The 12,886-nt window shown below is 36.1% G+C and overlaps 1 protein-coding gene across 3 annotated transcripts in view; it reads right to left on the reverse strand.

The window, feature by feature from the left end:
* Positions 1–12,886, reverse strand: part of PDE3A (phosphodiesterase 3A) — a 315,361-nt gene that overhangs the window by 32,211 nt on the left and 270,264 nt on the right. For all 3 annotated transcript variants that reach the window (XM_033867001.2, XM_073788979.1, XM_019936637.3), the window contains 2 exons: positions 6,689–6,908; positions 3,335–3,420 (listed from right to left, as the gene is read on the reverse strand). In XM_033867001.2, coding sequence (XP_033722892.1) covers positions 3,335–3,420; positions 6,689–6,908 — 306 coding nt within the window. The remainder of the gene's footprint in view (positions 1–3,334; positions 3,421–6,688; positions 6,909–12,886) is intronic.

The following is a 12,886-nucleotide window of genomic DNA, read 5'->3' on the forward strand; positions in this document are numbered from 1 at the left end:
AAGTGTAACTGACAAGTTTCAATCCCAGAATTTGCAGCCAAATGAAGAAGCACACTCAAAGGCCACAGCTCTGCAGGAGACCAAAGGTGATAAGGAAACACTCCCCTTATTCTATCAGCATCAATAGAGTGAGAGATGAGGGACATAGAGAAGGGAATATCCTCACTTCAGAGAGCTACAATATCAGATAAGTCTACAATATCAGGTAACTCTCAGAACACAGAACTCTCTTTTTGATTTTTCCTTGCCTATGTCCCTGGACCTTTGTCCATTGCCACAGCACACCATTCTCGTGGGCAAATAATTAATATTTATTGAGTACCTATCTAGAAATTCTGGAGCAGATAATTAAGAAACATTCTTAGGTCACTCTATTATCCTAAAGTCTAAAGTTCATGAAAGCCATTTTTTTCTACCTTGCAAACTTTCAGCAAACTTGATTTTGATAGCAAGTCCCGAGGATTGCATCAATAAAAATAAAATAATAATTATTACAGTAATTATGGCAGCAAACACTGCTTACAGTGACACAGATACTATAATCAGTGCTTTATGTGCTTTAGTAATTTAATTCTCACAATAATCCTGTTTGGTAGGTACCGTTTTTATCTCCATTCTACAGATGAAGGAACCGAGAAACAGAGATTACAGGTGAGTCAGAAGTTGAATCAGGATATAAACCAGGCTCCAATGCCTATTTTTCTGAACCTCTGTGTAATACTGCCTCAAGGAAAAAGTAAGTTTTCTTCCCTAAGTTTACAGTGATCTAAGCAGGGTCATTTCTCAGGGTGTGCAATGGAGATCTCCACAGAGCACCCTAAAATAGATGACCCTCCAATGTCCAAGATAAAATAACATTTCTGTAGAGTTCTATACATTATATAAAAAGGCCTATCGATGACCCTCCAATGTCCAAGATAAAATAACATTTCTGTAGAGTTCTATACATTATATAAAAAGGCCTATCGATGACCCTCCAATGTCCAAGATAAAATAACATTTCTGTAGAGTTCTATACATTATATAAAAAGGCCTATCGATGACCCTCCAATGTCCAAGATAAAATAACATTTCTGTAGAGTTCTATACATTATATAAAAAGGCCTATCGATGACCCTCCAATGTCCAAGATAAAATAACATTTCTGTAGAGTTCTATACATTATATAAAAAGGCCTATCGATGACCCTCCAATGTCCAAGATAAAATAACATTTCTGTAGAGTTCTATACATTATATAAAAAGGCCTATCGATGACCCTCCAATGTCCAAGATAAAATAACATTTCTGTAGAGTTCTATACATTATATAAAAAGGCCTATCGATGACCCTCCAATGTCCAAGATAAAATAACATTTCTGTAGAGTTCTATACATTATATAAAAAGGCCTATCGATGACCCTCCAATGTCCAAGATAAAATAACATTTCTGTAGAGTTCTATACATTATATAAAAAGGCCTATCGATGACCCTCCAATGTCCAAGATAAAATAACATTTCTGTAGAGTTCTATACATTATATAAAAAGGCCTATCGATGACCCTCCAATGTCCAAGATAAAATAACATTTCTGTAGAGTTCTATACATTATATAAAAAGGCCTATCGATGACCCTCCAATGTCCAAGATAAAATAACATTTCTGTAGAGTTCTATACATTATATAAAAAGGCCTATCGATGACCCTCCAATGTCCAAGATAAAATAACATTTCTGTAGAGTTCTATACATTATATAAAAAGGCCTATCGATGACCCTCCAATGTCCAAGATAAAATAACATTTCTGTAGAGTTCTATACATTATATAAAAAGGCCTATCGATGACCCTCCAATGTCCAAGATAAAATAACATTTCTGTAGAGTTCTATACATTATATAAAAAGGCCTATCGATGACCCTCCAATGTCCAAGATAAAATAACATTTCTGTAGAGTTCTATACATTATATAAAAAGGCCTATCGATGACCCTCCAATGTCCAAGATAAAATAACATTTCTGTAGAGTTCTATACATTATATAAAAAGGCCTATCGATGACCCTCCAATGTCCAAGATAAAATAACATTTCTGTAGAGTTCTATACATTATATAAAAAGGCCTATCGATGACCCTCCAATGTCCAAGATAAAATAACATTTCTGTAGAGTTCTATACATTATATAAAAAGGCCTATCGATGACCCTCCAATGTCCAAGATAAAATAACATTTCTGTAGAGTTCTATACATTATATAAAAAGGCCTATCGATGACCCTCCAATGTCCAAGATAAAATAACATTTCTGTAGAGTTCTATACATTATATAAAAAGGCCTATCGATGACCCTCCAATGTCCAAGATAAAATAACATTTCTGTAGAGTTCTATACATTATATAAAAAGGCCTATCGATGACCCTCCAATGTCCAAGATAAAATAACATTTCTGTAGAGTTCTATACATTATATAAAAAGGCCTATCGATGACCCTCCAATGTCCAAGATAAAATAACATTTCTGTAGAGTTCTATACATTATATAAAAAGGCCTATCGATGACCCTCCAATGTCCAAGATAAAATAACATTTCTGTAGAGTTCTATACATTATATAAAAAGGCCTATCGATGACCCTCCAATGTCCAAGATAAAATAACATTTCTGTAGAGTTCTATACATTATATAAAAAGGCCTATCGATGACCCTCCAATGTCCAAGATAAAATAACATTTCTGTAGAGTTCTATACATTATATAAAAAGGCCTATCGATGACCCTCCAATGTCCAAGATAAAATAACATTTCTGTAGAGTTCTATACATTATATAAAAAGGCCTATCGATGACCCTCCAATGTCCAAGATAAAATAACATTTCTGTAGAGTTCTATACATTATATAAAAAGGCCTATCGATGACCCTCCAATGTCCAAGATAAAATAACATTTCTGTAGAGTTCTATACATTATATAAAAAGGCCTATCGATGACCCTCCAATGTCCAAGATAAAATAACATTTCTGTAGAGTTCTATACATTATATAAAAAGGCCTATCGATGACCCTCCAATGTCCAAGATAAAATAACATTTCTGTAGAGTTCTATACATTATATAAAAAGGCCTATCATTTCAAAAATATAGTCATTTGTGTGTAGATGTATAGAAACATTTTGGACAGCTTTGCATCAAAATTTAACCTATGATTAACTCTAGGTAGTAGGATTATGGACGATTTTGATTTTCTTCATTGTCTTTTTAAATTTGTAATCTAAAAAATCAAAAACATATGTTACCTTTTTGATCAGAAAAAAAATCAAGTAAAGCAATTTCCAATTTGAGGAACAGAATCCAATAAAGAATTACCAGTTCTGTTTGGTGTCCGAATGGCTGCCCCACTTCTCTCCAGGGGCCCATCAGCAGGAGTCCCTTGGGAATATGGTCTGCCACAGCTGAGAAATAATGGAACAGCTGTAAGTAGGTCCTTTTCAGAAAATCGTAGACACACCATGTATGCATACGTTTAGATAAGTAACAATAATCAAATATTTCTATATTCTACTTATTCGTTTGATGGAAAGAAATCATTTTGTTTTATACATGGATGTTGATATGTAGGATGCTGGTTTTTTGTGTGTGGGGGGGGGGGAGGAGAGTGTGCTGTGTCAATACAAAGGATCAAAAACTCTGTTCACCTCTCCTGCTCCTCCGTGGTCTAGACCATACCTGAGGTGAAACTACTGGCAATATTTTGTTTTACATTATTTAGAGAATCCTGGAATAGTCTGCTACCTATTTACAGTAGTGATTTTGGAGGTGCCGATGTGTATTTGGTCAAAAATATCTTTCCCAATGGAATGCCTTTGTGTCTGCTTAAAAGCCTCATTATTAGATTTATTTCTATGGCTTATGAGATTTTATGTCCAAAGAGCCCTTTAAGAATAGATTGCATACATGAAAATAGAATAATGGTAGATTAATTTTATTTTTGCCACAAAATAAAAATTATTTTTTCAGATTGATCAGTTCCCCCGTTAAGGCTCTAAGGAAATGAATAAAGTAGACATACATTTTGATGAAGAGTGGATGTAAAACTGACCACAAAGGTTGCTAGTTGAGAAAAACAGGCCAAGGGAGTGCCCTGTGGGTAATGGAGAAAAATGAAGGTACTAGAGAAGTGGGCAGGGTTCTTTAACAGAGGAGGCTGGAGGATGTAGGATACTTTTGCTTTCTCAACAGTTTTGACTGTTTAATAAATTACAAAGTAACCCCACGAATGGCCTGGCAAGTTTCCTCTCTCACTTATCTTATTTAGAGACTTTATGATTAGATTTTAATTCTGTTTTTCGCTTCTGGGTTCTTTTGTTCTGCCTAATATTAGAAAGGGTCTCAGAGAGTTTTTGTTTATTTTTTATTCAGCCACAGGTTACTCACTGTAAAAGGAAAAGAGAAGAGTGATATGTTATAAGTTAATATATTAAATATCTCATCACCTTTTCCCCCTGAATTGTGTTTATATGTGTAGTAGAGAGAAGCATTCCCCAGTTAGAGCATTTTCATCCAAAGCAAATTTATTTTTCAAGCCTTGAATGTAAGCAGGAAACATCACACACAAAATATTTCTAATTATGAAATCCTATCGGCCTGATTTAGGGACTCAAGAGAAAATGACAGAACCCAAGGCAAAAGCCCATAGTTGTAAATGATGGGCTTACATGTTTGGATGAAACTTGGTAAAAGTAGAGTTTATTAGTTTGAAGATTTTTCTCTGCAAGATAATACTTAAAAGGAACGTTTAAATGAGTAGTTCAAATAGACTACCTCTTTTGCCAAAAAACCAGCTTGTTGCATAGACATTACAGCAGCCAAGAGACTGGGATTCAACGCCAAATCCTTCAAGTTCAGTGGGGGAAACCATAATAATTAGTCATGTGTTTCTGGAGCTCTCTGTGCCTACATGGGTGGCTGCCTTGAAGGCAGTAATAAAACATGGTTTGAATTATAGACTTATAAAGCCCAAACAAATAAAACACACACTACTGGATTTATAAACATTACTGAACAAGTAGACAATGAAATTCCCTTGTTTTTCTCCAAAACCTCTTTTATAAAAATCCTATTACATTCTTTCTGCTAAGAATACAAAAAAATAGACTGTGGTGAGAAAAGCTAAGTGAGCGGTATATCTTTTCTGAACCTCTCTGTTCTTTTTTTAGGCGAGTTATTTCTCACAAGTCTGGAGCTCACAGCGGGAGCATCTCCCTAGAAACAAAGTGCTGGAAGCAGATGTCCTTGATGCCGGTGACTCCCTGAGGCTTCATCTTGGCTCGGGAGGCACACCACAAAAAAAGTGTTTCTTGAGGGTGTTCCACCAAACACTAGCTCTAGGGGCAATTATTGGGTGTTAACCTAAAGAAATTCGTTCTGTGGTCAAATAAAGTCAGAAATCGCCAGATGAAACAAAACTCAAGAGGTTTTCCTTTTGCAGGACTTCTCAGAGCTTTAAATAAAGTGAGGTGTGTTGTGAATCACTAAGAGGAAAATATGATAGGCCTGTTTTACCACAGAGCATACTTTTTTTGGGGGGGCGGATAAAAGATGGGATTAACATCCCGCAGAAATTATTTCATTAAAAATGCTATTATAGAGAAGGCAGCAGAATAACTTTTGGATGGTGGAATAACTTTTCACTCTGGTCCTGGCCAAACAAACATAAGTGATTTTCCCTTTGAAACTATTTGTAAAGAGAAAGGAAGGAAAAATAAAGATTATAAGAAGAAATAATCATTTAACATAGAATTTCTGAACAAACGATCAGAAAATGAAATTTGTGAGGCTTAAATCTGAATTCATTGATCAAGCCTGGGTCTGTGACCCAACATTTGATATTAGAAGACTAACATGTAACTAATTTATTCAGTTATCCTCATTAACCTTAGGGGGAAAAATATCATTTTATTCAAGGCACTCTCACGACTATAACTTAGTTTTAAAACACTCAACTCTTCTCTACTTAAAAAAAAGATTGTAATGCTTTAAGATCAGTTATTCAAGATAAAGCTATTACTGAAGGACAATAATACGTTAATCAGTAAGAGGAGGTATTTATTTCTTAGTGACCGTGTGGGCAAAATAGTCTTATCACGCTAGGCTCTTTTTTCTTATCCCCTGTAAGAGACAATACTCTGTCATTCAGTTTCAATAGGACAGAGCAGCGCAAGCAATTGCTTCAATGTATTCAGAGATCCATCTGAGTCCAGCCATAATGTGCCATGTGTTACCTGCATATTTTTAAAGCGTTAAAATGGGAATTGCAAACTTAAGGTAAAAAGAAGTACCTTTAAAATCAATATAAAATCCTCCCTGGAGAACAAGTAAAAAATATCCCAACAAAATATCAAATTATACCAAATGACTTGATATGAGTTTTTAATTATATGTTTTATGCATCCTCCATCCGCAAGCAGACAAAACATTATTTTGTATCATCTCCAAAGATTAGCTGTATGTACTATATGGACTCGCAAATTTCTGTTGATGGAAAAGCACTGAAGAGTTTCTCTGCCAGTCTATTCAACACAAATCACATTATTTGTACTTTCCTGTCAACTACTTTGGGCAACCTACACAGAGGTGCGTGGACTGGTGGTGAGTGTTCCTAAGAGGAAAACCAGTATTAGTTTTATTATTAAACTCCAGCTAACAATATGAATTCCTTACCTGCTACATATAACAGGTGGAGTCAGGATCTGAGGAGAAAGGTCAGGGGCACTTTGAGTGTAAGTTACGGCCCTGTGAGAACTTAGGCCTGGTTTGCCAGTTCCATCGGCAGATTCTGGAAACTGCACTGCAGAAATTTTGCTGACTGGGCTGCTGGCAGGGGTCCCATGGAGAGGTGAGGAAGAGGGTGAGGAAAGAGGTGAAATTTTCACTAGGGAACCTAAGAAAGAAAGAGAGTTATTAAGTCCTAAATAAATGTCTTTGAAAGTCAAAATTGCAACTTTTTTTTTTAAACATCTTTATTGGAGTATAATTGCTTTACAATGGTGTGTTAGTTTCTGCTGTATAACAAAGTTAATCAGTTATATGTATACATATATCCCCATATCCCCTCCCTCTTGCGTCTCCCTCCCTCTCACCCTCCCTATCCCACCCCTCTAGGTGGTCACAGAGCACCGAGCTGATCTTCCCATACGATGCAGCTGCTTCCCACTAGCTATCTATTTTACATTTGGTAGTATATATAAGTCCATGCCACTCTCTCACTTCGCCCCAGCTAACTCTTCCCCCTCCCCTCAAGTCCATTCTCTACGTCTGCGTCTTTATTCCTGTCCTGCCCCTAGGTTCTTCAGAACCAATTTTTTTTTTTAGATTCCATATATATGCGTTAGCATGCAGTATTTGTTTTTCTCTTTCTCACTTTCTTCACTCTGAAAGACAGACTCTAGGTCCATCCACCTCACTACAAATAACTCAATTTCGTTTACTTTTATGGCTTAGTAATATTCCCCTGTATATATGTGCCACATCTTTTTTATCCATTCATCCTTCGATGGACACTTAGGTTGCTTCCATGTCCTGGCTACTGTAAACAGAGCTGCAATGAACACTGTGGTACATGACTCTTTTTGAATTATGGTTTTCTCAGGGTATATGCCCAGTACTGGGATTTCTGGTTTATAGGACAGTTCTATTTTGAGTTTTTTAAGAAACTTCCATACTGTTCCCCACAGTGGCTGTATCAATTTACATTCCCACCAACAGTGCAAGAGGGTTCCCTTTTCTCCACACCCTCTCCAGCATTTACTGTTTGTAGATTTTTTGATGATGGCCATTCTTACTGGTGTGAGGTGATACCTAATTGTAGTTTTGTTTGCATTTATCTAATGATTAGGGATGTTGAGCATCCTTTCATGTGTTTGTTGGCAATCTGTATCTCTTCTTTGGAGAAATGTCTCTTTAGGTCTTCTGCCCATTTTTGGATTAGGTTGTTTGTTTTTTTGATATTGAGCTGTGTGAGCTGTTTGTAAATTTTGGAGATTAATCCTTTGTCAGTTGTTTCATTTGCAAATATTTTCTCCCATTCTGAGGGTTGTCTTTTTGTCTTGTTTATGGTTTCCTTTGCTGTGCAAAAGCTTTTAAGTTTCATTAGGTCCCATTTGTTTATTTTTGCTTTTATTTCCATTTCTCCAGGAGGTGAGTCAAAAAGGATCTTGCTATGATTTATGTGATAGAGTGTTCTGCCTATGTTTTCCTCTAAGAGTTTTATAGTGTGTGGCCTTACGTTTAGGTCTTTAATCCATTTTCTGTTTATTTTTGTGTATGGTGTTAGGGAGTGTTATAATTTCATTCTTTTCCATGTGGCTATCCAGTTTTCCCAGCACCACTTATTGAAGAGGCTGTCTTTTCTCCATTGTATATTCTTGCCTCCTTTATCAAAGATAAGGTGACCATGTGTGTGTGGGTTTATCTCTGGGCTCTCTATCCTGTTCCATTGATCTATATTTCTGTTTTTGTTCCAGTACCTTACTGTAGCTTTGTAGTATAGTCTGAAGTCATGGAGCCTGATTCCTCCAGCTCTGTTTTTCATTCTCAAGATTGCTTTGGCTATTTGGGGTCTTTTGTGTTTCCATACAAATTGTGAAATTTTTTGTTCTAGTTCTGTGAAAAATGCCTGTGGTAGTTTGATAGGGATTGCATTGAATCTGTAGATTGCTTTGGGTAGTAGAGTCATTTTCACAATATTGATTCTTCCAATCCAAGAACATGGTATATCTCTCCATCTGTTGGTATCATCTTTAATTTCTTTCATCAGTATCTTATAGTTTTCTGCATACAGGTCTTTTATCTCCTTAGGTAGGTTTATTGCTAGGTATTTTATTCTTTTTGTTGCAATGGTAAATGAGAGTGTTTCCTTAATTTCTCTTTCAGATTTTTCATCATTAGTGTATAGGAATGCCAGAGATTTCTGTGCATTAATTTTGTATCCTGCTACTGTACCAAATTCATTGATTAGTTCTAGTAGTTTTCTGGTAGCATCTTTAGGATTCTCTATGTTTAGTATCATGTCATCTGCAAACAGTGACAGCTTTACTTCTTCTTTTCCGATTTGGATTCCTTTTGCTTCTCTTTCTTCTCTGATTGCTGTGGCTTAAACTTCCAAAACTATGTTGAATAACAGTGGTGAGAGTGGACAACCTTGTCTTGTTCCTGATCTTAGGAGAAATGGTTTCAGATTTTCACCATTGAGAATGATGTTGGCTGTGGGTTTGTCACATGTGACCTTTATTATGTTGAGGAAAGTTCCCTCTATGCCTACTTTCTGGAGGGCTTTTATCATAAATGGGTGTTGAATTTTGTCAAAAGCTTTTTTTGCATCTGTTGAGATGATCATATGGTTTTTCTCCTTCAATTTGTTAACATGCTTTATCACATTGACTGATTTGCGTATACTGAAGAATCCTTGCATTCCTGGGATAAACCCCACTTGATCATGGTGTATGATCCTTTTAATGTGCTGTTGGATTTTGTTGGCTAGTATTCTAGTTGAGGATTTTTGCATCTATGTTCATCAGTGATATTGGCCTGTAGTTTTCTTTCTTTGTGACATCTTTGGTTTTGGCATCAGGGTGATGGTGGCCTCATAGAATGAGTTTGGGAGTATTCCTCCCTCTGCTATATTTTGGAAGAGTTTGAGAAGGATAGGTGTTAGCTCTTCTCTAAATGTTTGATAGAATTTGCCTGTGAAGCCATCTGGTCCTGCGCTTTTGTTTGTTGGAGGATTTTTAATCACAGTCTCAATTTCAGTGCTTGTGATTGGTGTGTTTATATCTTCTATTTCTTCCTGGTTCAGTCTCGAAAGGTTGTGCTTTTTCTAAGAATTGTCCATTTCTTCCAGGTTGTCCATTTTATTGGCATAGAGTTGCTTGTAGTAATCTCTCATGATCCTTTGTATTTCTGCAGTGTCAGTTGTTACTTCTCCTTTTTCATTTCTAATTCTGTTGATTTGAGTCTTCTCCCTTTTTTTTCTTGATGAGTCTGGCTAATGGTTTATCATTTTTGTTTATATTCTCAAAGAACCAGCTTTTAGTTTTATTGATCTTTGCTATCGTTTCCTTCATTTCTTTTTCATTTATTTCTGATCTGATCTTTATGATTTCTTTCCTTCTGCTAACTTTGGTATTTTTTTGTTCTTCTTTCTCTAATTACTTTAGATCTAAGGTTAGGTTGTTTATTTGAGATGTTTCTTGTTTCTTGAGGTAGGAGTGTATTGCTATAAACTTCCCTCTTAGAACTGCTTTTGCTGCATCCCATAGGTTTTGGGTTGTCGTGTTTTCATTGTCATTTGTTTCCAGGTATTTTTTGATTTTCCCTTTGATTTCCTCAGGGATCTCTTGGTTATTTAGTAGTGTATTGTTTAGCCTCCATGTGTTTGTATATTTTACAGATTTTTTCCTGTAATTGATATCTAGTCTCATAGCGTTGTGGTCGGAAAAGATACTTGATATGATTTCAATTGTCTTACATTTACCAAGGCTTGATTTGTGACCCAAGATATGATCTATCCTGGAGAATGTTCCATGAGCACTTGAGAACAAAGTGTATTCTATTGTTTTTGGATGGAATGTCCTATAAATATCAATTAAGTCCATCTTCTTTAATGTATCATTTAAAGCTTATGTTTCCTTATTTATTTTCATTTTGGGTGACTGTCCATTGGTCACAGTGGGGTGTTAAAGTCCCCTACTATGATTGTGTTACTGTCGATTTCCCCTTTTATGACTGTTAGTATTTGCCTTATGTACTGAGGGGCTCCTATGCTGGGTACATAAATATTTACAATCATTACGTCTTCTTCTTGGATTGATCCCTTGATCATTATGTAGTATCTTTCTTTGTCTCTTGTAATAGTGTTTATTTTAATGTCTATTTTGTCTGATATGAGAATTGCTACCCCAGCTTTCTTTTGATTTCCATTTGCATGGAATATCTTTTTCCATCCCCTCACTTTCAGTCTGTATGTGTCCCTAGGTCTGAAGTGGGTCTCTTGTACACAGCATATATATGGGTCTTGTTTTTGTATCTATTCAGCCAGTCTATGTCTTCTGGTTGGAGCTTTTAATCCATTTACACTTAAGGTAATTATCGATATGTATGTTGCTATTCCCATTTTCTTAATTGTTTTGGGTTTGTTATTGTAGGTCTTTTCCTTCTCTTGTTTTTTCTGCCTAGAGAAGTTCCTTTAGCATTTGTTGTAAAGCTGGTTTGGTGGTGCTGAATTCTCTTTGCTTTTGCTTGTCTGTAAAGGTTTTAATTTCTCCATCAAATCTGAATGAGATCCTTGCTGGGTAATCTTGGTTATAGGTTTTTCCCCTTTAATCAGTTTAAATATGTCTTGCCACTCCCTTCTGGCTTGCAGAGTTTCTGCTGAAAGATCAGGTGTTAACCTTATGGAGATTCCCTTGTATGTTATTTGTTGTTTTTCCCTTGTTGCTTTTTATATTTTTTCTTTGTATTTAATTTTTGATAGTTCGATTAATATGTGTCTTTGCATGTTTCTCCTTGGATTTATCCTGTATGGGACTCTCTGCACTCCTGGACTTGATTGACTGTTTCCTTTCTTATATTAGGGAAGTTTTCAACTATAATCTTTTCAGATATTTTGTCAGTCCCTTTTTCTCTTCTTCTTCTGGGACCCCTATAATTTGAATGTTGGTGTGTTTAATGTTGTCCCAGAGGTCTCTGAGACTGTCCTCAATTCTTTTCATTCTTTTTCTTTATTCTGCTCTGTGGTAGTTATTTCCACTATTTTATCTTCCAGGTCACTTATCTGTTCTTCTGCCTCAGTTATTCTGCTGTTGATTCCTTCTAGAGGATTTTTAATTTCATTTATTGTGTTGTTCATCATTATTTGTTTGCTCTTTAGTTCTTCTTGGTCCTTGTTAAACATTCCTTGTATTTTCTCCATTCTATTTCCAAGATTTTGGATAATCTTTACTATATTTATTCTGAATTCTTTTTCAAGTAGACTGCCTATTTCCTCTTCATTTGTTTGGTCTGGTGAGTTTTTACTTTGCTCCTTCATCTGCTGTGTGTTTCTCTGTCTTCTCATTTTGCTTAACTTACTGTTTGGGGTCTCCTTTTCGCAGGCTGCAGGTTCGTAGTTCCCGTTGTTTTTGGTGTCTGCCCCCAGTGGCTAAGGTTGGTTCAGTGGGTTGTGTAGGCTTCCTCGTGGAGCAGAGTGGTGCCTGTGTTCTGGTGGATGAGGCTGGATCTTGTCTTTCTGGTGGGCCGGACAGCAACCGGTGGTGTGTTTTGGGGTGTCTTTGACCTGATTATGATTTTAGGCAGCCTCTCTGCTAATGAGTGGGGTTGTATTCCTGTCTTGCTAGTTGTTTGGCATAGGGTGTCCAGCACTGTCGCTTGCTGGTCGTTAAGTGGAGATCTCTGGGAGAGCTTTCACCATTTCATATTACGTGGAGCCGGGAGGTCTCTGGTGGACCAATGTCCGAACTCGGCTCTTCCACCTCAGAGGTACAGGCCTGAAACCCAGCTGGAGCACCAAAACCCTTTCAGTCACACGGCTCAGAAGAAAAGGTAGAAAAATAGAAAGAAAGAAAATAAAGTTATTTAAAATTTTTTTAAATAATTATAAAGAAAAAAGTTAAAAAGAAAAAAAAAGAAAGAAAGAAGAGAGCAACCAAACCAAAAAACAAGTCCACTAATGATAACAAGTGCTAAAAAGTATACTAAAAAAAAAAAGAAAAAAACAACGGACAGACAGACTCCTAGGACAAATGGTAAAAGCAAAGCTATACAGACAAAATCACACAAAGAAGCGTACACATACAACTCACAAAAAGAGAAAAAGAAAAAAATATCTATATCTATATATATATAAAAAATGGAAGAGAGCAA

This window comes from Tursiops truncatus, chromosome 11, assembly GCF_011762595.2.
Source record: "Tursiops truncatus isolate mTurTru1 chromosome 11, mTurTru1.mat.Y, whole genome shotgun sequence".
NCBI classification, from domain to species: Eukaryota; Metazoa; Chordata; class Mammalia; order Artiodactyla; family Delphinidae; genus Tursiops; species Tursiops truncatus.